General features: G+C 43.0%; 1 protein-coding gene across 1 annotated transcript in view; it reads left to right on the forward strand.

Moving 5' to 3' along the window:
* The window catches only part of RALY (RALY heterogeneous nuclear ribonucleoprotein), a 307,270-nt gene that overhangs the window by 274,234 nt on the left and 9,391 nt on the right, over nt 1-23,645 (forward strand). Inside the window, exon 5 of the mRNA XM_056844432.1 lies at nt 23,022-23,069. Within this exon, the coding sequence (XP_056700410.1) occupies nt 23,022-23,069 (48 nt within the window). The remainder of the gene's footprint in view (nt 1-23,021; nt 23,070-23,645) is intronic.

The following is a 23,645-nucleotide window of genomic DNA, read 5'->3' on the forward strand; positions in this document are numbered from 1 at the left end:
GTCAAGGACATACCCATCCCAGTCTTGTACCATCCAGTGAGAGATGCACCTAGCCTGGGCTTATTTGCCCACCATGTTGAAGAATAGGCTCAGCCTAACCATACTCTACCCAGCCAGGCCACACTTGCCTGATGCAGTCTTGCTTGCCCAGCACAGTGAGCAAAGTGCTCAGTCAAGCTTCACAGTATGGGGATGGCTAGAAAGCCTTGTTCTCCCTTCCTCCCTACTTTGGGGGAGGGCTTTTTCCAAGGCCATTTTTCCTCCCAGTCTACCCCTTCTTCAGATTTCTAATGCTAGTCCCCATCAGTGCATGTTTCTGCATGCAAATCATAGAATCACAGAATCACAGAGTTGGAAGGGACCATCAGGATCATCTAGTCCAACCCCCTGCACAATGCAAGGAATTCACAACTATCCCCCACACACACACAGTTACCCCCAGTCACCCCTAGTGACCCCCAGTGACCCCCAGTGACCCCCACTCGATGCCCAGAAGATGACCCCTGCAGATCCCTGCCCAATATGGCCTAGAGAAAAATTACTTCCTGACTCCAAAGTGGCGATCGGCACTACCCTGGGCATGCAAGAAAGGGCCACAAGAGCCAAACACTGATACAAACCTTCCTGCCCTTCCTTTCATGATCTGCCTAAGGTAATAGAATCAGCATTGCTGACAGATGGCCTTCTAGCCTCTGCTTTAAAAACTTCAGGGAAGGAGAGCCCACCACCTCCCGAGGAAGCCTGATCCACTGAGGAACCACTCTAACTGTTAGAAAGTTCTTCCTAATGTTTAGTCTGCAACTCTTTTGATTTAATTTCATCCCATTGGTTCTGGTGTGACTTGGGGCAGCAGAAAACAACTCAGCACCATCCTCTATATGTAAGGTAAAAGGTAAAGGTCCCCTGGGCAAGCACCAGGTCATTACTGACCCATGGGGTGACATCACATCCCGATGTTTAATAGGCAGACTTTGTTTATGGGGTGGTTCCCCAGTCATCTTCCCTTTACCCCCCAGCAAGCTGGGTCCTCATTTGACCAACCTCGGAAGGATGGAAGAATGAGTCAACCTTGAGCCGACTACCTGAAACTGACTCCCGTCGGGATCGAACTCAGGTCATGAGCAGAGCTCGGACTGCAGTACTGCAGCTTACCACTTTGCACCACAGGCTCTCCTCTATACGACAGCCCTTCAAATACTTGAAGAAAGTTATCATATCACCTCTCAGTCGTCCCCTCTCCAGGCTAAACATACCCAGCTCATTCAACCTTTCCTCATAGGACTTGGTCTCCAGACCCCTCACCATCTTTGTTGCCCTCCTCTGGACACGTTCGTTTGTCTAATTCATTCTTCAATTGTTTTGCCCAAAACTGACCACAATACTCTGGGTGAGGTCTAACCAGAACAGAGTCAAGCGATACCATCACTTCATGTGATCTGGACACTATTCTTATGTTGATACAGCCCCAGATCACATTTGCCTTTTTAGCTACCGCATCATACTGCTGACTCATGTTCAATATTTGGTCTACTAAGACCCCTAGATTCTTTTTGTACACACTACTGCTAAGACAAGTCTCCCCCATCCTATAATTATGCATTTGATTTTTTTCTTCCTAAATGCAGAACTTTACATTTATCTCTGTTGAAATGCATTTTATTAGTTTTAGACCAATTCTCCAGCCTGTCAAGATCATCCTGTATCCTGGCTCTGTCTTCTGCCATATTTGCTACCACTCCCAATTTAGTATCGTCTGCAAATTTAATAAACATCCTCTTTATTCCTTTATTCAAATCATTTATAAAGATGTTGAACAACACAGGGTCCAGGACAGATCCCTGAGGCACTCCACTAGTCACTCCTCTCCAAGTGGATGAGGAGCCATTAACAAGCACTCTTTGGGTGTGATCTGTCAACCCAAAATCATTCCTCTGATATAAAAAATGCTAGACAAATATTCAATCCTGATATGCTAGTTTTCTAATAATCAGGGATTTTTTAAAAACTAGAGGAGGATTCACGCTTAAGATCTGAAATTGTCCAGGCCAGATGCAGGTTTATTCTTTCCATGATAACTAGAACACAATCATTGCTTGATGTTGCACTTTTGGAATGATGAAAAGTGTATGTGACTTCACCATAAGAATACAAGATTTTGCTTTGTTAAGGTTCTGCTCCTCAAGACAGCAGAAATAAAATTTAGAAATGAAGAGGTAGTCTCCTGGTCAAAAGCAAAAAGATGCCCCAAACAAGACTTCTGGCTTTCCTAGAGGTCATTTTTGATGACAGCTTTTGAGGAGCATTAATTTCAGCTCTCTGCCTTCTCTCTGCAATACAATCCCTGTTCAGCTCTTTAGGCAAAGCAAAAAAAAAAAAGGAAGGAAGGAAGGAAGGAAGGAAGGAAGGAAGGAAGGAAGGAAGGAAGGAAGGAAGGAAGGAAGGAAGGAAGGAAGGAAGGAAGGAAGGAAGGAAGGAAGGAAGTATTTTGGCACACCTAAAAGACAAATTTATATACACTGCATCAGGTACTTTTCAGCTCCTGTCCCACTGTTGTTGTGAATGTGTGAAAAACAGAAGGGCAGGGTTAAATGTGTTTCTGAATTGACTGGTTGCCATGCAGGAAGAATGATTTACAACTGTATTTCAGTCTTCTTGAACTTCACAATGCATATGTGACTTCAGTCTAACAGATTTATTATCACATAAGCTTTTATGGAGTGGAATGTGTTCTTCTGACTCAATTCCAAGTTCTCAGGTGCATCTGAGAGTGGATTCAGATGACTGTTTACTACATGCTAGCTGCTTATAAACGGACTAGGGTGAAACAGCATCCATTTAGAAATCTGGGAAAAGCAGGTCATGTTGTGAGGGAAATGTTGTCAAGGGTCATATGAAGGTGTAGTAAAATTTGCCTGTGTTCAAGCCAGATGCTATAGATGACTAGATCCATTGTGACTGCAGTCACTCTGTAGTCATCTTCTGTCGTTACAAATTTGGTAATGTGATTTCCCTTATGTGTGATTTGAGAGCCAAAATAGTAATGACTGAAAGGGGCTAGTGTTGCATTTATAAGCAGCTGCTCTCTGGCAAACAGCCCAGCCATAGAATTTCCTTCCTTGAAACACACAGGGAATTTACTAAATTTGTGATATCTCTGGTTGGATGGTTGTCATCTTTTTCATCAACTGTACTAACAAAATTTGATAGAAATACGACATCTAAAATGGATGCCTTTTATGACACATGTATAAAAATGTACAGAATGTGTAATTGAGGTAACAATACAATAAAGAAAATGGATGAAGGAGGAAAATTAACAAAGAAAGTATGCAGGATAAAAAAAAACATGCTGTTAGGAAAAATGACATACCAGCACATCTCTCCTCCCAGTCTCCATTTATAGTTAGGATGGATAGAAAGATAGAAGAGATTGGTTGGTATCATCATTAGTTTGGCAAGAAGTAGTAACTTTTATGGACTTTCGTTTGAGGCTGCATAACCATGGCTGGGGAGGGGGGGAACCAATTATTATTTTTTTAGTTTTAGAATGGTTCAGTTTCAAGAAATCTGTTGTGTAGTTCTATAGAGTTTTCATTCTCTGCCCATCTCTGCTAATCAATAACAATCTTGTCAACAATTTCTTCCACTCTACCTCTTTCATCGTACCCTTACTTTAGGTAAATCTTAGCAGCCCTGTTCACCCAACTGGTGAAACTTTGAAGAAGTACGTCTGAAGATGAAAGAGAAGGAGCTGCTTTCCCATGTTTTGGCCTCATCTTGGTTATGCTATCTTCAATCACCCTAGATACATCAAACACTCTGATGTATCACTTGTATTTTTACGAGATGAAAAACAGGGTAATCATCTCTAATACTAAATAAGATGTCAAAATTGGATGCCTTGAGAGGTACAAAGGGACTTTCTAGTAGAATTCACTGAGATGTTAACATAACACAACACAATGCATGACATAAACCATAACAACCCAATGAAGTAGAAGGCATGAAGAGGACTGTGTGTGCTTTACATGAACTTATTTGATATTAGGTAGGTGCTTTGGATTTCTCAGCTTCTTGACATCCATTGCAAATGCATTCAGTTCAAGCCCTAAATAGCTTGGTCCTTGTAGAGCAGGGGTGGGGAACCTTTTTTCCGCCAAGGGCCATTTGGATATTTATAAAATCATTCGCGGGTAGGGTTGCCAACTGCCAGGTAGTAATCACTGAACAATTGGTACTTGTGCTGAATAACGTTAGTTGAGAATAATAAACAGCACCACAGCTCAATATAAGTAGAAATAGAAAACTATTTAGTAATAATCAAACATAAATCAACAAGGTATAGGTCAAGCACTAAACATGGCCTTAAAGTGATAATGCAAATATGACAAACATAACACAAGCCAATGTAATAAAGTCTGTGCTGAAAGGAAAAAAATACCAGTTCCTTCACCGCATTATGAGACTTACCTTATCTGGACTACCACGGTGAAGGAACCGGTACTTTTTTCCTTTCAGCACGGACTTTATTACATTGGCTTTTGTTATGTTTGTCATATTTGCGTTATCATTTTAAGGCCATGTTTAGTGCTTGACCTATACCTTGTTGATTTATGTTTGATTATTACTAAATAATTTTCTATTTCTACTTATATTGAGCTGTGGTGCTGTTTATTATTCTCAACTGCCAGGTAGTAGCAGGAGATCTCCTGCTAATTCAACTGATCTCCAGCTGATAGAGATCAGATCACCTGGAGAAAAATGGCCGCTTTGGCAATTGAACTCTATGGCATTGAAGTCCCTCCCCTCCCCAAACCCCGCCCTCCTCAGGCTCCACCCAAAGAAACCTCCCGCCAGTGGCAAAGAGAGACCTGGCAACCCTATTCGCAGGCAATACAAAATTATCAACTTAAAAATTAGCAGACCAAGCCCCAAGCAGGCAGCTGCACCAGATGACCCCCACCCCCCGCACAGGCAAGCAGGCAGGCATCCAACCAGTGGCACACTCACCCACCTGGTGGCACTGGATGGTCTGTTGCACCAGCTGGGAGTAGGCGTCCAGCCACACACCAGAGTTGCTCCTGCTCTGCATGGTTGGGGCCGGATTCTACAGCCGGCTCCTGCTACCTCCGTCTGCAAGGGTGAAATGAGGACACACTGGCTAAGAACTCACACACACCCCCGTGCATTCTGGCCCTGCCCCCTTTAACCCCTCCATTGTCACCACTTCTGCCCCCAGCCCTCTCGTAGTACAGAGGGAATACGTTTCTCCATGGCCCAGGTGGGAAAGGGTTAACACAGTTTCTTGGGCGGTCCTAGCAGCTCCAGAGTTAATGACTCTTCTGCAAGGGGGGGAAAGGTTCCTTTTCTCGGCAAAACAAACTCACATCCACCTTGAATAGAGGCTATTCCTGTCCGCGGGAGGGGGCGGATCTCCAGTCTTAGATCCTTCTAATCTACAGATCTGCCAGGACCCACGAAGGGCCGGATCAAATGATTTCGCAGGCCTTAAAGGGCCCCTGGGCCTGACATTCCCCACCCCTGTTGTAGAGGTTGAAGAATGCAAGGTATATTTAATTTTGCACGTTTGAAAACCTAGAATGTGACAACACGTATATTGTGCCCCAGTGTGGCTATTTATCTCCAGATTTCACAGCTAATAGTCTAATACCAAGCAAAAGCATGCAGGAAAGATCCCTTGCCTTTCTTATTCTCCTCCTGGGTCCTCGCCCTGATGAATGGCTTGCTGACTGCTGCTCTCTTTGGTGGATACAGAACTGCTCTTTTTCTGTCTTCGGCTGCCATGTGGTAGATTAGATGTTATTATTCCCACTTCCATCTCTACCCTCGTGGAATTCCTCTTAATTTCATCCTAAAAATTATTTACTGGTAATTATTTACCAGAGGCAAGCTAACTGCAAAAGAAGCAGACGCATGCGTCTTTGTTTAAGTTCTTGATTTACAGGGCAATCCTATGGTGAGTAGCTCTTGCAGTGTTTTTTCACCCAGCAGTATCAGTGTGTTTGACACTGACTTTGGGTCACTTTGGTGCTGATTTATGTGTTGGTTTTGTCTTCCGCAGAGCTCTGAGTACTTATATACAAGATTGTTATCTCAGGGTTATCCTGAGACAACATCCTTTCTTTGCCAGTATAGCAAATTCAAGAGTGTTCCAGCCACAAGTCCTTGTGATATGGGCAATTTATATAGGCAATTTCTCTAGTGTAACCCTCCTATCATTACATATGTTTTAAAACAAAAATGAAAATATATCCATATTAACAAATCCATGTTAACATACGGTCATTCATAGCTAACATTAAGAAATTCGTATTATCTTAATATTTCTTCATGAAATTAGAATTGAGATAATAAAGTATTGGGTTGGACGCAGTGGAAATTGGGTCCAATGGAAGAAGGTGGTGAAGCAAATCATTCCCCACCTTCCCGTTCCTCGCAGTAGCCTCCTGCTTGTCCCAATATTCTTTCTGAGGGTGGAGGGCTTCTTGTACTGTGGTATGTATTGTACCTGAGTGTCCCTTGACCCTTAGACAGCCAACCTGTTAAATACATTTTGAGGCAGTTGCCATATTTGCTATTACAATCTTCTTATTTTTTGGGTAAAGATTCGGGAAGAAAGTTTAATAAATCATACCCCCATCCCCAATTATCTCTGGCTTACTTGAGTCAGCTTTTGCATTTCTACTATACTATACCTTAAGCAAATATTCCTTCTGTGGTACATTCCCCAATTTCCATCGTTGAGATCTTTCATTTTTGCTGCTCTTAATAAGTTTGTTATAAATGACCTTTCCATTCTAACCGGCTCCTTGTTTCTGGCCTTCCCTAACCAGTCATTACATTAATAACCTTTAAAATCATATCTCAAAAGCAAGACCGCTACATGTGTTCAAAATAAGCATCACATTTCCAACATGCAAAAGTATTTCTTCTATCTGCCCCACTCAATCTCCAGGGTATGAGATGCTATCTATGCAAAATTGTTAACCGAGCTTCTCCCAACTGAAACTCAGAGAAAAATCAAACTTTAAAAAAACATTTTTTCCTTTCTTCTATTGACACTTCAGGCAATGCCGTTGTTGGAAATGATTTGTCCTTGTACTTCTTATATCAAAGGCTTGGTACCTCTACCTCTGTTCAATGGCCCCGATGCCCCTCCCCACTTGGCTGAGGAGGGCATCTGTTCTCCAGCTCCACACAGCTTTTTTTACTGCATCCAGTTGCACTCATATTACCGTATGCCTCCGGATAGGATCGCTCTTCAGTCAGCTGACTAGGGTTGCCAACCTCCAGGTACTAGTTGGATATCTCCTGCTATTACAACTGATCTCCAGCCAATAGAGATCAGTTCACCTGGAGAAAATGGCCACTTGGGCCATTGGACTCTACGGCATTGGTCCCTCCCCTCCCCAAACCTCACCCTCCTCAGGCTCCACTAGGGCTGTCGATTTGGTTCGGCCCAAACTGAAAAACAGCCGAATTTCCCCTGATTCGTTGATTTTTTAGTTCGGGACGAACCGAACTCAAAACTGGCGGGCAACCGGGGGGGCCGAATTCAGCGAGTTCGGGAGTTCACGAATAAATCCGGCAAATTCGGCCGTCAGTAAGCAGCATAACCGTCAGTAAGCAGCATTCTCCTCCCCCGGCCAATCAGTGGCCAAGCTGGGTCTTCTTCTGGCCAATCAGTCAGGATTGAGTACTGCAGGAATCAGCTGATGTGCGGCCCGGCCGGGGAGAGAGAGAGAGAGGGAAATCCTTGTGTGTGGGGGGGTGCTTGTGCACATTCACTCCTTTCTGTGGCTGCAGGGGGCGTATTTTTGGGGTACAGACACAAAACTTTCAGCAGAGATTCAGACAAGCCTTCTTAAGAGACCACCCGAGTTTTGTAAACATTGGGTCAGGGGGTCCCGAGATATGGGCTCCCCCTTTTTTCTTTCCATGGCTGCAGAGGGCGCATTTTTGGGGGTACAGACCCCAAACTTTCAGTGGAGCTTCAGATGAGCCTTCTTAGGATACCCCCCAAGTTTTGTAAACATTGGGTCAGGGGGTCTCGAGATATGGGCTCCACCACTTTTCCCTCCCCCCCTTTTCCATTTACGTGGCTGCAGGGGACGCTTTTTTGGGGATACAGCCCCCAAACTTTCAGCATAACTTCAGACAATCCTTCTTAAGATACCACCCACGTTTTGTAAAGATGGGTTCAGTGGGGGCAGAAATATCGGCTCCCCCCTTTTCTCTTTCCGTGGCTGCAGGGGGCGCATTTTTGGGGGTGCAGATCCCAAACTTTGAGCGGAGCTTCAGACAAGGCTTCTTAAGAGACTACCCAAGTTTTGTAAACATTGGGTCAGGGGGTCCCGAGATATGGGCTTTCCCCTTTCCCCTTTTCACTATTGGGATGAATGGATCATCTGATCCTGTGCATCTCCAGAGCAAAACGTCCTGTTCCTAATTGGAATCGTCTTGGATTACAAGTCCTCTCCAGCCCCTCCTGCTGGAACAGAAGACAACCACAGTAAGACCCCTTTGGGGGCTTTAATCTATAATTTTTCTCCTGTGTGTGGGGGGGGGGGTGGAAGCAGAGTGTGTGTGTGTGGGGAGGGAGCAGTTTCTGTGGGTGGGGGGGAAGCCAAAGGGGGCTTTTGCCGGTTCTGCCTGGGGGTGTGTTCCCCCTCAAGTCTCTCTCTCCCTGGTTTGAGGGGGGGTTTCAGTTGTGTGTCTTCAGGTTTTCCCTCATTCATAAGAGCTGATAGGTCTATTTGGATGCTTGCTCAAAACTTGTTTTCAAATGGTGACTTAAAGAATGCATTTGGAGTCCGATGCAAAAGGGGAAATTCCACCCCTGCTCATTATGCATAGCTAGCTGCCTCTGTCTCTTTCCATGGTTTGCAAACTCCCAGGTGTCAGGTGTTGCTTTGCACAGTTGCAAAGGTGTTGCTTACAAGGTTGTGTTGCTTTTGCTGTCGTGTTGCTTGCAGTTGTGCTGCAATGCTTTGCAAACGTATCAGCTGTTTGTCGGGGCTGGGAGCTTTGTGCGTGGGCGGCAAGCTCTGCTCAGAGATCACAATAAGGGTGGGGGGACCCCTTTCGGGGCCCATATCTCAGCCCCCCCCTGACCCAATCTTTACAAAACTTGGGGGGTCTTTCAAGAACCGTCCTTTGAAGCTCCGCTCAAAGTTTGGGACCTCTACCCCCAAAAATGTCCCCCCAGAGCCGCGGAAAGGCGCGGTTGTGTTTTTAATGGCTTTATTCGGCCGAATTTTTTTCCCGAACTTTGAATTCCTGCCGAATTGCACGGACCCGAAGCGGGGGAGTTCGGACTTCGGCATATCCTGAATCTAAACGGGCCGAATTCAGCTGAATCCGAACTATACCGAATTTTTTTTAATTCAACAGCCCTAGGCTCCACCGCAAAAACCTCCTGCCAGTGGTGAAGAGAGACCTAGCAACCTTACAGCCGACTGCTTGCCAACTGCCCTGATCCCATGACTTTATTTGACTCCCTCCTGTCAATCAGAGTATTTGCCATGGATCCCAGGTGTCTTACAGTCCAAAGCCCTACTTAACATGAAATCCACTGAACAGCAAGTGTATGTTACAAGCACTATGGGAAGCCAGTGTTATGACCTCACTGGTGTCAAGGCCAGAATGGGACCAGGAAGTAGATAAATGGGGAAGGGATTTTGGACTAAAAAGGAAGGAGACCCTAGCCAGGTAAGGAATGCAGTGATGAGTGGTTGGTTGGCGATAGGGCAGTTCGCCAGGAACAGAAGACAGAGGAGCTAAGGAATGAAGAATGGGTAGAAAGATGCAGGGAGTTAAGCTTAGGGGCAGAATGGGGGCTAATACTGTGCCTGTGTTGAAGGGGAAGGGTATGGCAGATTTGTTCTCATGGTGCTGGAAGAAAGTTCTGTAGGGGAACCAACTACAAAGGTGGAGGGCATGGGATGTCCTTCTTATGCACTTGAATTTACCTGGGCTCCAATGGGGAAGCCTTGCTATTGGCCAGTTTAATGCAGAGTTAGGATCTGGGATAGTTTTAGACCGAAAGGGCAGGATTCTGCTTTCTATTGGTAGGTTTGAATTTTTGGTAAACAGCAAATGATATGTAACTAAGGGAAGCAGAAGTTCAAATATGGTCATAAAGAAGAGGAGGAGGATAGGTACCAGGTTAGATAATGGGGGAAACAGGATGATCTGGGGAGGGGGTGTTAAGTGTCATCAAGTCACTTCCGACTCATGGTGACCCTATGAATTAACGTCCTCCAAAATGTCCTATCGTTAACAGCCTTGCTCAGATCTTGCAAACTGAGAGCCATGGTTTTCTTTACAGAGCCAATCCATCTCATGTTGGGTCTTCCTCTTTTCCTGCTGCTTTCAACTTTTCCTAGCATGATTGTCTTTTCCAGTGACTCTTGTCTTCTCATAATGTGACCAAAGTACAATAGCCTCAGTTTAGTCATTTTAGCTTCTCGGGAGAGTTCAGGCTTGATTTGATGTAGAACCAGTTTATTTGACATTTTGGTGATCCACAGTATTTGTAAAACTCCCTCCAACACCACATTTCAAAGGAATGTACTTTCTTCCTGTCACTTTCTTCATGGTCCAACTTTCACACCCAGAAATACTAATAGGGGAGACGTTGGCATGAATTAACTTGACCTTGGTCACCAGTGACACATCCTTACACTTAAAAAAAAAATTCTAGCTCGTTTATGGCTGCCCTTCCCAATCAATCTCAATATTCTTGGTTGCAGTCTCCCTTTTGGCTGATGATGGAGCCAAGAAATAGAAAATCTCGAACAATTTCAATTTCCTCATTGTCAACCTTAAAGCTGAGTAATCTCCCAGTAGTCATTACTTACCTTGCTAAACTTATGATTTAATTACTCAGGAAACTTATGAGGGAGAATCTGTGATCTCTGGTTATTGTTTTGAAAACTTGGGTCATTGCTTACAGCCATGGATGTGAGGATCTCTTGAGACCAAAGGAGCTCCTGCATCATTGAGGCGATCAGGGTACTCTGTTTGAGAACACCTTAGGGTGACTTACCACTTTAATCAAGAGACTCTGCTTTAATATCAGACTGGATGGATTTTCCTGCACCTCTAGATTTGCAAAAGATGCAGTTCTTGGGGTTCTTTCATGCAAAAGTGAGGTGGTGGGGTATATGGATTTATGGACTTAGGGCTTGTTCTATATTTTCACATATTTTATCCTGATTGAGGACCTACTATAAGAATGTGCAACACCCTTGCTTTAATATCCACTCAGTTAAAAATATTAGCCTAACCATCATACAGAGATAACATAAATTTGCAAATGAATATAAAAGCCACTGCGAAGAAAACAGCATATTTTGCTTTTAGAAGATGCACATATGTTATTGCAAGCACCAGTTCCAAAGAGGCATTTTTTTCCAGTGTGAGATGGAACCCGCCACCTGGATCATGTATTAAAAATAATTAAAATTATATTTAAAACCTGCTTCCTAGTTAATCTGGGCAACCTTTTTAGTTGATCAAGAGGTTTTTAAATCAATTAATCTCACTAATTAATAGACTAAATAGTGCAAGCTTTGTTACTGTATCTGTCATAGCTGGTCAGCAGGGCTTGCCAAAGTTAATATATAGCAGCGTACTTCGGAGAATAATTCATAAAAGCTTTCTTCAGCACTTTGGTATGACATCACAGCTGAGTCAGGTGATCTGTGCTGCTGAAAGCCCCATGAAAGCTGACCCAGCATATCTGCAGTTGACAATTTCTTATATAACCAGATGGCCTTTAACATAGATGGCTCTAAAGGAAGGTTAGATAAATTCAGAGAGGATAGGTCCATTAATGGCTATTAGCTACAATGACTAAAAGAAGTCTTGGCCTCTGTGCTTGCCTTGTAGGCCTTCCCGACTTCTGGTTCGCCACTGTGGGGAACGGAATGCTGGATGTGATGCAAACATTAATCTGACCAGCAGGGCTGATCTTTACTAGCTGGAGGAACTTGCACTGCAAGAACAAAAGGTGTATATATAATTCAGAAATTGCAAAATGTAATGGAAAATACAAAGCGTTATTATTATAATTACAAAAGTACAAAGTTGTACCATAATATGTCCATAATTCAAAATGGCAACAAATAGGAACACAATCAAAAGATTTACAAGCCAAAAACAATAAATGACAATTTCAATAAAGGTATCATATATGGCCCAGGCTAGCCTGATCTCGTCAGATCTCAGAAGCTAAGCAGGGTCAGCCCTGGGTAGTATTTGGATGGGAGACCACCAAGGAATATCAGGGTTGCTGTGCAGAGGAAGGCACTGGCAAACCACCTCTGTTAGTCTCTTGCCATGAAAACCCCAAAAAGGGGTCGCCATAAGTCGGCTGCGACTTGAAGGCACTTTACACACACACACATTATATACAACATCAATCTGTCAATTCTATGAAAAAGTTTACAAGCTAGAGAAGGGCTCCCAACAAGACAGGATGCTGGCTAAATCCATGTTTTGATGTATGAATCTTCATCAGTCAGGAACGACCTTGCACTGGTTAAATTTAGAAGTCAGAAAATCAAAAGCAAATTTATAGTATGTGGTGCACTATAACCGCAAAAGACAAACATCATGGCTCCTACACAATGGTCGATCAGTGTGAGTATTGTGTATGAATGAGAATGCTGCCAGTACAGCTTTGCACTTTTGTAATTATAATAATAATCCTCTGTATTTTCCATTACGTTTCGCAGTTTTTGAATAATATATACACCTTTTGATAATTTTTTGAAGCTTCTACAATTATTTTTTAGACCTCTGGTACTCTGTACCCCTTTGTTCTTGTTGTTCTGAGGTTTCCTTTCTCCTTTTTGGAACTTGCAGTACAGCATGATTGTCACTGCCAGGGACCATGTTGCCCTCTGGCCTGTCTGGATGAACCTAGCTCACACAGGGTCAGGCTGATGGGCTGAAGGAACATATATAATGGCTCCCTCAGTTGCCAATGAATTATATTAAATGCATCATTTCTAGGTATATTTACTTGGCACGGAGCACGGTTTATTTCAGTTGGACTAACTTCCAAGGAAGTTTGCTTAGGATGGCCACCTTAGAACTGTGAGCAACTTGAGCCACGTACATTAAAATGGAAATGCCTTTGTGGTCTCAGGAATTGGGGAGGCCATAGATGGTGGGTCTCTAGCAGTCTTATGAATCAGGAAACACTGTCTTTTTGGAGGTTGCTTTTTTTCTCTCCCACTGCTTGTGCTGCTGTATTTGTTATGTGTAATTGCGTGAACCATTGGACAGGAATGGATTTCTCCTAAGCATCCTCTTCATTTCTGATACAGTCCCAAATTAGGCGCATTCGGAACTAATTATCAGGACTAGCGTTAAGTGAGACTCCACGAGCGAGTGAAAAAGGTGAGCACAATCACATCTGGTCTGTCAAGTGCCAGCTAACAAGGAGGAAAATAAACCTGGTTCCCCACCCTCAAAGAATCTAGCAATTCACCAGCTGTCGCATTCAGATCCCAGGTGGGGAAAGAGAAAGCAAGGAGCTGTCTCTCACATGGCCATGCTTGGTATTTCAGCCAATTAGACTATTAGATGTGGAGCACCTAGGTAAATAGCAGCTGTTATTGGTGCCCATCCAAGCACACTTGCACCCTGCTCTCCTTTATTAATACCCTCAATCTGGGAAAATCAAGAAGGGACCAAGTAATCATCAGCTGAGGCAGAAGCACGCCTCTCTGCACTCAGGAAGCAGGCACAAGCAGTGTCCTTCCTTTCCAAATCAGAAACTTAGATTTGGAAGGAACCAAAAGCCATGTAATCCCACTTCCCTGCTATGAGGCAGGCAGCAGGTGCACTGGAGAGAATTGCTTTTACTCATGCAAGTAAGCCTAGCCAGTAGCTGTAAGGAAAGCTCCTATAGCTGGAATGGGAGGTGTGGCTTAATGATAGAGTACCTGCTTTGTGTACAGAATAGGGTGGCTAGATATCTTCTTTTTTCAGAGGATAATCCTCTTTTTTAAAGGTCTGTCCTCTGAAAAAATCAGGTTTTGCTTCTGTCCAGTAAAATCAGCTGAAGTAACTCATCTTAGGAGACCTTTGCTCATTTAAAATACTGGAAATTAAAATCAACTAAAGAAGGGACCACCATAATGATGCATTCCATTTTTTATTTGTATTTATGTAATTATTGCACTGTGTCATTGGCAGCTTATTGAGAGCAGTGTGCTGTATGACTGAATCAGACTGTCTGTCACATCTTTGTAAATCTTTTGCATACTGTTTGGGAGCGGGTGGCATTAAATTCTGCTATCTGTTCACTAAGGTTAGATCCCATAGGGAAGCAGGGGATGTGAAAAAGGAGTTCAGACAGTGACGGAAGATATAGGTATGGGGGTTGCTAACGTTGTAACTTACAAAGCTTTTTTAGCTGTAAAACTCAGAGGAGTTTATCTTTCCTATCAGTGGTAAATTCATCATCTCTTCCCTGTTTAAAAGAGGAAAATATTTATTGTATCTGGATAAAGAACTCTGAAGACTCTTTGATGGCCAAGGCCAAACCGAGGTAGCAATACTTCTGCAGCATCCAGTCCATTACTATTAAAGGCCATGCTATCATACCCTACTGCCAGCCTGGTGTAGTGGTTCAAGTGTTGTACTAGAATCTAGGAGAACTTAAACTGAAATCCCTACTCTCCCATGGAAGCTCACTGGGTGACTTTGGGCAAGTTACTCTCTTTCAGCCTAACCTGTCGTGAGGATAAAGTGGAGTAGGAGTGAATGATGTTGTTGTAAGCCACTTCGGGAAATAAATATCTAAATCAATAATAAGACGGAATGTATAACTATGCTATATGTTAGCTGTGGTTAGCTTGTGAAACTAGGATTCAGTTCACAGATACTCATTTGAAACCTGGTTTGCTTCAATGAATGCTGGTTTCATTTGCCCTGCAGAACTCCTGCTAGTATCCCAGCCTGCATTGCAGCGAGGGCAACAACCAGAAGCAACATTTGTGTATCATGCAACACCATAGTTAAACTGTGGTTAATAATTTTGCAGCTGCTCTCTCTCCATTTGCTTCCCATCCCTCTTTCTGGCTGCTTCCGCACGGAGCTCTTGCTCTGTGTGCCCTAGGGTTGCCAACCTCCAGGTACTAGCTGGAGATCTCCTGCTATTACAACTGATCTCCAGCCGATAGAGATCAGCTCACCTGGAGAAAATGGCCGTTTTGGCAATTGGACTCTATGGCATTGAAGTTCCTCCCCTCCCCAAACCCTGCCCTCCTCAGGCTCCACCCCTAACTAACTAACCATAACTACCGAAGTGCCTTGTGTTCAAACAATAACAGCAACTTTGTTAAATCATTTACAGAGCATTTATAACTTCTGAGGACGAAAGTCCTCAGGAGGCCAGGAAGGGGCTTCACCGGCATTGGGGGGGCCCATGCCGGTGTCCAGGCTACTTACACCACTATAAGTGGCCCCAACGCTGGCGGGGAGGCCTGGACGCTAGTCTCCTGGCGCTGCCAGAGCAGTGCCACCCCAGCACGCCAGCTTGGCCTTCCACCGGCATCCCACTGGCGTAATGGCCCGTGCCGTTGTTCCAGGGAGCATTCTGGCATCCCAGGGGTGTGCCAGGGGGTAGAGTTGCCTGTAGGCAGCTCCCTGTCCCCTTTCGGGCCCTGGACACTGGCACCGAGAATGGTGGTGCTGCGGATGCAGGTGCAGCCTCACTATTCTCTATGGGGTGAAAAGCCCCAATTTTACAAAAAAAAAAAAAAAACAGGCAAAAGGCTTTTTAATATATTTCGGTGGCCGTGAAAGGACTTTGGAGGTGCTGCGGCAGCACCTCAGGCACGCCAACCCCGACCACCGAAAGGTGAGGAATGCACTGTTTGTTTAGTTAGGCTTAGTTTATTTCTCTTTATCGGACTTATCAGGCTGTGTTAAATTTATATGAGGATAATAAAAGGGTTAGTTTATTTCTGTTTTTCTGTGTGTTGTTGTGTTTTATGTTTATTTGAGTTGTGTTTATTTTATTTTATGTTAGTAATTATTTATAATAGCCACTGACAAGCCTCCCCTCTATGATGCTGTCTGATCTTTTTTTTTAAACCATCTAAGCTTGTGGCCATCACTAAATCCTGTGGCAGTGAATTACACATTATTTGAAGCACTGTTCTAGATCTACTGCTCATCCACTTCATTGAGTGGCCCTGGGGTGGTGGTCTTCTTTTTTTCTTTCAGATAACTATAAACTTAAAAGTTCAAAATACCTTAATATGTGGTTTACAATTACAATTACATAGATTACAATGCTTAACTATTAATTCACTTAACTAATTCCCTCTCAATACAGAATAACAAGATAAGCCATCTATTCAATTATATCTCAAGTTTTCAGTAACCATTTTTTTTAATTTGGTGCAAAGACTTCCAACAATATGCAAAGAAGAGCCTTACCACGGTTATTATTTAATGCCGTATCTTGGTGTGCAAAGCATCTATTTTAACACAGCTCAGAAGGAAAACTTCAGCTTTAAAAGAGAGATCAGTTCCTAACACTTCAGATATGGTTGCATTAATCATCCTCCATAAAGACTGTGCCCTATCACAAAACCACCAGGTATGGTAGTAATCTGCCTTTCAATTTTAGTAATACCAACAGTTATCTTCCATTTTATGGAAAATTTTAGCTATTTTCCACAGAGTCAAATGCCATTGCTGTAACATTTTAGAATAGTTTTCTCTGAAGGCTAACAGTGAAGAAAAGACCCACTTGTACATATATAATTCCAAGTATTAGCATTTAATTGGTAGCTCAAAGTTTTGTGCCACTTTTCTCATGGCATTTCAGTCCCTTGTTGTCCAGTTCTAGTAAGACAGAAGTCCCTGAGTACTACTGACTGCCAGCTTTTTTTTAGATCTGTTGGTTTCCTCAGCATTCTCATCAACTTTTTAAAGGATGTCAAAAACTCTGTACCTATAAATACAAAAGACTGGTGTATCATTCTCACTACCATAGGTTACCGCTTCAAAAGGGAAAACCTTATTATCCTTAATTAGATCTATATAACACGGTAAGCCAAATTTCTCCCACGTATTGTTGCAGCTCATACTTTGATTCAATTTGTTATTCTTATTCCTTACTGCAGATGCACGGGGGGGGGGGAGTGGCAGCAGCTAATTTACTATTCTATTTTGGGCATATTCTTAAATGATCACTGACACTATTTTCACCATTATAAAACTGTTTCCTCTCTAGATTTCTAAACTGGATGTAGACTAGGGTTGCCAACCTCCAGGTAATAGCAGAAGATCTCCTGCTATTACAACTGATCTCCAGCCGATAGAGAACAGTTCACCTGGAGAAAATGGCTGCTTTGGCAATTGAATTCTATGGCATTTTAATCCCTCCCCTCTCAAACCCCGCCCTCCTCAGGCTCCGCCCCAAAAATCTCCCGCCGATAGTGAAGAGGGACCTGGCAACTAGGGCTGTCGATTCGATTCGTCCGAACAGAAAAAAACAGCCGAATTTTCCGCAATTCGGGGGTTTTCAGTTCGGATGGAACCAAACTGGAAAAAGGCGGGAAAATTTGCTGAATTCGGGGCGATCGCCGAATAAATTTGGCAGGTTCAGAATTCCCGAACCTGCCTTTTCCCACCTTTAAAGACACCCCGCATGCGCCTTCACGGGGCTTCCCTGAAGACGCTTTAAACAGATCTGCGCCTTCCCTGAAGCCAGGCGGGGGGCACTTTAAACAGATCTGTTTAAAGAGCCCCCCACGCACCTTCACAGGGCTTCCATGAAGGCACGCGGGGGGCACTTTAAACAGATCTGTGCCTTCCAGCTGGATCTCGCGCTGAATTCCGGATCTCGCCGAATTTCACGGATCTGAAGCGGGGGAGTTCAGACTTTGGCACGTCCCGAATTTAAAAGGGCCGAATTTTGCCAAAGCCGAACTTTACTGAATTTTTTTTTCAACAGCCCTACTGGCAAACCTAATGCAGACATTTAATGGAGTTGCAATCAGAATGAATGAATGAATGGTTTTATTTGCATTTAGCCATAGGCCATTACAAACATATCAAGGATACCACAGATACATAATTAAAATATTAGATTAATAACATACTGGATTAATAATAAATATACATAATAAAACTTTGCTAAAATGATGCATACAAAACAACAAAATAATAGCTAAAAATTGTGGTGGTGTCCCAATCGGCCAGTGGGACCTAGACACCATTAAAATCAACTTGAAAGATCTACTCCCTTAGCAGCTATATTGGCCCTTATTTTCTTTGCTGTCAGAGCCTACAGGGCAGTCCTATAAGAGACAAACCCATTTGTAGAGTTGCAATCAAATCACTCTCTGCTGCTAATAATGAAGTATCATCTTGATTTTTTCCCATATATATAACAATATATATATTTCCCATATATATATTGTATATATAACATATATATACAAGTCTGGCAGCATAATATTTTTCTCTAAGTTTGGAACACCACATTCACCATGCAGACAATTATCCTGTGTTGACTTCATTTTAACTCTGGGCTTTTTTACAATCCCAAATAAAGTAATTGATTATTTTTGGTACTCTTTTAAGCAAAAGTCAGACATCCAGTGAGGGAAAAAAGTATTTGATCCCCTGCTAAATTTGCCCGTTTGCCCTCTGACGAAGAAATGACCAGTCCATAATTTTAATGGTAGGTTTATTGTAGCTGTGAGAGACAGAATAACAACAGGAAAAACCCCAGAAACCCAGAAGACAAAAGTCAGAGATTGATGTGCATTATAATGAGTGAAATAAGTATTTGATCCCCTATCAACTAGCCAGATTAGGGTTAGGGTTAGGGTTCTGCTGTCGACAGAAGCAATCAATCCATCAGATTCCAAACTAGCCACCATGACCAAGACCAAAGAGCTGTCCAAGGATGTCAGGGACAAGATTGTAGACCTGCACAAGGCTGGACTGGGCTACAAGACTATTGCCAAGCAGCTTGGTGAGAAGGTGACAACCCTAACCCTAACCCTAACTGTCAACCTCCCTCGGTCTGGGGCTCCATGCAAGATCTCATCTCGTGGAGTTGCAATGATCATGAGAATGGTGATGAAGCAGCCCAGAACTACACGGGGGGAACTTGTCAATGATCTCAGGGCAGCTGGGACCATAGTCACCATGAAAACAGTTGGTAACACACTACGCCTTGAAGGACTGAGATCTTGCAGAGCCCGCAAGGTCCTCTTGCTCAAGACAGCACATGTACAGGCCTGTCTGCAGTTTGCCAATGCACATCTGAATGACCCAGAGGAGAACTGGGTGAAAGTGTTGTGGTCAGATGAGACCAAAATCGAGCTCTTTGGCATCAACTCAACTTGCCGTGTTTGGAGGAGGAGGAATGCTGCCTACGACCCCAAGAACACCATCCCCACTGTCCAACATGGAGGGGGACATATTATGCTTTGGGGGTGTTTTTCTGCTAAGGGGACAGGACACCTTCACCGCATTGAAGGGACGATGGACGGGACCATGTATCGTCAAATCTTGGGTGAGCACCTCCTTCCCTCAGCCAGGGCATTGAAAATGGGTCGAGGATGGGTATGCCAGCATGACAATGACCCAAAACACACGGCTAAGGCAACAAAGGAGTGGCTCAAGAAGAAGCACATTAAGGTCCTGGAGTGGCCTAGCCTGTCTCCAGACCTTAATCCCATCGAAAATCTGTGGAGGAAGCTGAAGGTTCGAGTAGCTACACATCAGCCTCAAAATCTTACTCACTTGGAGAGGATCTGCAAAGAGGAGTGGGACAAAATACCTCCTGAGATGTGTGCAAACCTGGTGGCCACCTACAAGAAACATCTGACCTCTGTAATTGCCAACAAGGGTTTTGCCACCAAGTACTAAGTCATCTTTTGCAAAGGGATCAAATACTTATTTCACTCATTATAATGCACATCAATCTCTGACTTTTGTCTTCTGGGTTTCTGGGGTTTTTCCTGTTGTTATTCTGTCTCTCACAGCTACAATAGACCTACCATTAAAATTATGGACTGGTCATTTCTTCGTCAGAGGGCAAACGGGCAAATTCAGCAGGGGATCAAATACTTTTTTCCCTCACTGTATAGCAGGCATATGGGCAAATAGAAAAATCAGTTTTGATAACACCATCATTTTTACAGTGTTTAGTGTTCTAAACAAAGACTGGTTTAATCTCTTCCATAATGTAAAATCTGCTTTAATTTTAGGTATAATGTTTTTGGGAATTAAATTTTACTAATTCTTTATTATCTTTGGGGATTCTTACTCCAAGATACTTTATTGCTCTTGTGTTGGTTTTAATGCTCATTAAATACTTCAAATTGGTTGAAGTTAATTAATTAATTGAATGGGGTATTGAGGTCTTGATTAGTTAGGATCTTATTGCTCCAAGCGGTATTATGAATTCATTTCGATTAATGGATACTTTTCATGATCTGGTGTTATAGCTTGTATATCATGTAAGCACTATTATATAACGACCTCTTATATAGGAATATCGCGTAAGCATTTCATTTTTATGTATATAGATAGCCACTTGTCATTTGGTGTTGAAGATTATTGAATAAGGCTGCATTTCTGAAGGGGGAGCCAAAGTTCCTCAGGAGCCAGCGTGACCCGGTGGCCATTATAAGTGCACGTTTATCCCGGGATAGTGTAAATAATGGTGGGAAAACTGTTTCCCATGAGTGTTTGCAATGGACTATTGTGCAGGTCCATTGCAAACATCCATTGTAGACTTTACCATGCATTTCTATGGAGAAGGGGGACAACCCCTTTGGGACCCCATAAAATTGGAGTCCCTGACCCAATCTTCACCAAACGTTGTGATTCATACAAGGAGAGTCCCTTGAAGCTACCCTGAAACTTTGGGAACTCTTCCTCCAAAAATGCCCCCACAGGAGCTTCGAAAAATTTCCCCATAGACTATAATGGAGCCGATGGGGGGGGGACCCGGAAATAAGCCAAATACCCATGTTTACCAATATGGGTATTCAGCTTATTTCGGGTTTACTGAAAAAAATCAGGCCCAATAAGCCTGAACCTGAAATTTACTGAATTTACTGAATTTTATTGTCGAAGGCAATAAAATTGAGACACTGTCCTTCAGTGTTACTACTCTGAAGATGCCTGCCACAGTTGCTGGCGAAACGTCAGGAAAGAAAATTCCAAGACCACGGTTACACAGCCCGGATAACGTACAAGAACCAATTACTGAATTTTTTTTTGCACAACCCAAGTTTTAATACAAATTCAATAAAAAATACATATTGTTATAATGTTATGTTACTATAATAATATTGAGTTGCCCATTAAAAAAAAACCAACAGGCACCCCCAATGGGAGGAGGAGGAAATGACTAATGTGAGGGAAATGGTGGCTGTGTTTGTTGGTGGAACTGGGAAAATCTGAACTTTTCCACCCACATAGCAGCCATCCTGGCTTTGCTGTGATCTTTCCAAAACTTTCAGAGCAAAGCAGGTTTGAGAAAGTTTGAGGGGAAAGCTGGAGAAAGCCTGAGAGGTGTACCATAATGCTGGGGAGAAGCTGGGGGGTGGGGAACCACACCTTCCAATAGCAGCATACCTAGGGCAAATGATCTGTGTTGAAATGGCCCTGTTTACTTTTTAATTTTAAAAAAATCTGTCTTGAGGATCTATCATGCTCCTGCCATGTCGTGTGCAATTGTATCATAAGGTTATCAGTCCTTAAAGAAGATATTTACATGGCTGAGCACTGAAATCAAGTTTTCAGGTATGGAAAATACCGATCTAGAGATTTGGCATCTCTAGGGCACACGAGGACTGAGCTTTAAATTTCAGGAGATTTTGTTATTGTCCTGAAATGTCGCTTCAGTGTCACTGTGAAGTTAAAAATGTCAGGTCAAAATTAAAAATTTCACTCCGAGCCGACCTTTCAGATGGGTGTGTTGATATGCCTACTTTTCAGTAGGAAATGTCAAAGCATTCCCTTTCTATTATTTGCCAGCTGGAATGTTCCTGAAATTCTCTTCTGTGAAGATTTTCTCCATTATACTTTCATTACAGTGTATCAGCCTCAGAGGAGAAAGGGGAATGAGGAGTTATCAACTTAGTTACTGCCACTGCGATCACAGCAAAACCTTCCCTGAGCCAGTCTGGCGCATCCTAAACTCCTCTGTTCCCTCCCCTCTACTTTAGCTAAGAACCTTTTTCAGCATGCCTCGAGAATGGCATCTGCTTGCTCGACAATTCAGCACACAATAGTTGCTGATACAGGCACTTTCTCTGTTGTGTGGACATGAAGTAGTGGGGAATTGAGGGTGGGGCGGCGGGGTGGGGGAGCCTGCAGGCTCATGGCAAGGAAGCAGTTAATGTACTTCAAAGCTAGCTGATGACTTCATTTCCTTTCCAGGAACTCTTGTCTCCTGACAAACAGCAGCAGAATTCAGGCCGTGGGACAAAATGTTGCCACTACTCAAAGGGCGAAAATGCATGGTCACTTTATCCTCCTTTAATCCCTGTTTTAGCCAGGATCGAACGCACATTAGGCAAAACGCATGTGTTCAATCCTGGCTGAATCCTGGCTGAAACAGGGATTAAAGGAGGATAAAGCGACCATGCGTTTTCGCCCAAAATCCAGTGTGGGGTAGGGGTTAAACGGGTGGATGCTGACCAGAAAGACTCAGGTTCAAATCCCTGCTCAACTGATTTTCAGCCAATCACTCTCTGTCAGCCCAAAATTCATTATAGGGTTATTGTGAAAACAAAAATGAAACAAGTACCACCCCATGCAGGAAAGACAAGATAAAAATAGGATTGATGGACCCCCCCCCCTCGCCCACCCGAACACACACACACACACACATCTACAATACTGATTTCTGTTATCTAATAAGACCACCACAAGAAGATAGCTGGAAAAGGTATTATAGTCCTAATCAGCTTCCTCTGTTTGGTTTGCAGTGGCTATGACTTTGATTACGACTACTACAGAGATGATTTCTATGACAGGTGAGTGGATGAGATGAATAAATGCCGGATTCGTGCATGCATCTTCAGAAATAACAATACTTCATATTGCCTTTGAAGAACAGCACCAGGAGAGATGAACTAGTTGCCAGAAGCAATCCTTTCTTACTATATAAAGAAGTAGTAACAGCTAAATGTTAAAGGCCATTTTGTATATTGATCTTCTTTTAGAAAATGCTGAACCAAAAGTCTGCAGACATTTGGCCACCTTTTAAAAATTAAAATTTGAATTTCAAAAGTTTTGGTATTAGACACCAAAATTTAACATTTTAAGACACTGAGTAGAATGAAAAGAAAATACTAAAGTTTAAGTTTTTTTTCAAGCATGTTAAGACATTAATGTTAAATATTGTCTGTCAACATGTAATTTTCATGCACTTTTATCTAAATGCAGGGTTGGATCTGTTGTACAAGGATTGTTTTTCTTTGTACACGGATCTTCTCTCTCCTTCTATTATTGTCTTTCACAAGACCTTTTTGTTTTGTTTGGTGTAACTAGGGGTGTGCACCATTTGGGGGGGATGTTTTGGGTTCGGGTTTAATAGACCCGGAAATTTT

This window comes from Euleptes europaea, chromosome 2, assembly GCF_029931775.1.
Source record: "Euleptes europaea isolate rEulEur1 chromosome 2, rEulEur1.hap1, whole genome shotgun sequence".
NCBI classification, from domain to species: domain Eukaryota; kingdom Metazoa; phylum Chordata; class Lepidosauria; order Squamata; family Sphaerodactylidae; genus Euleptes; species Euleptes europaea.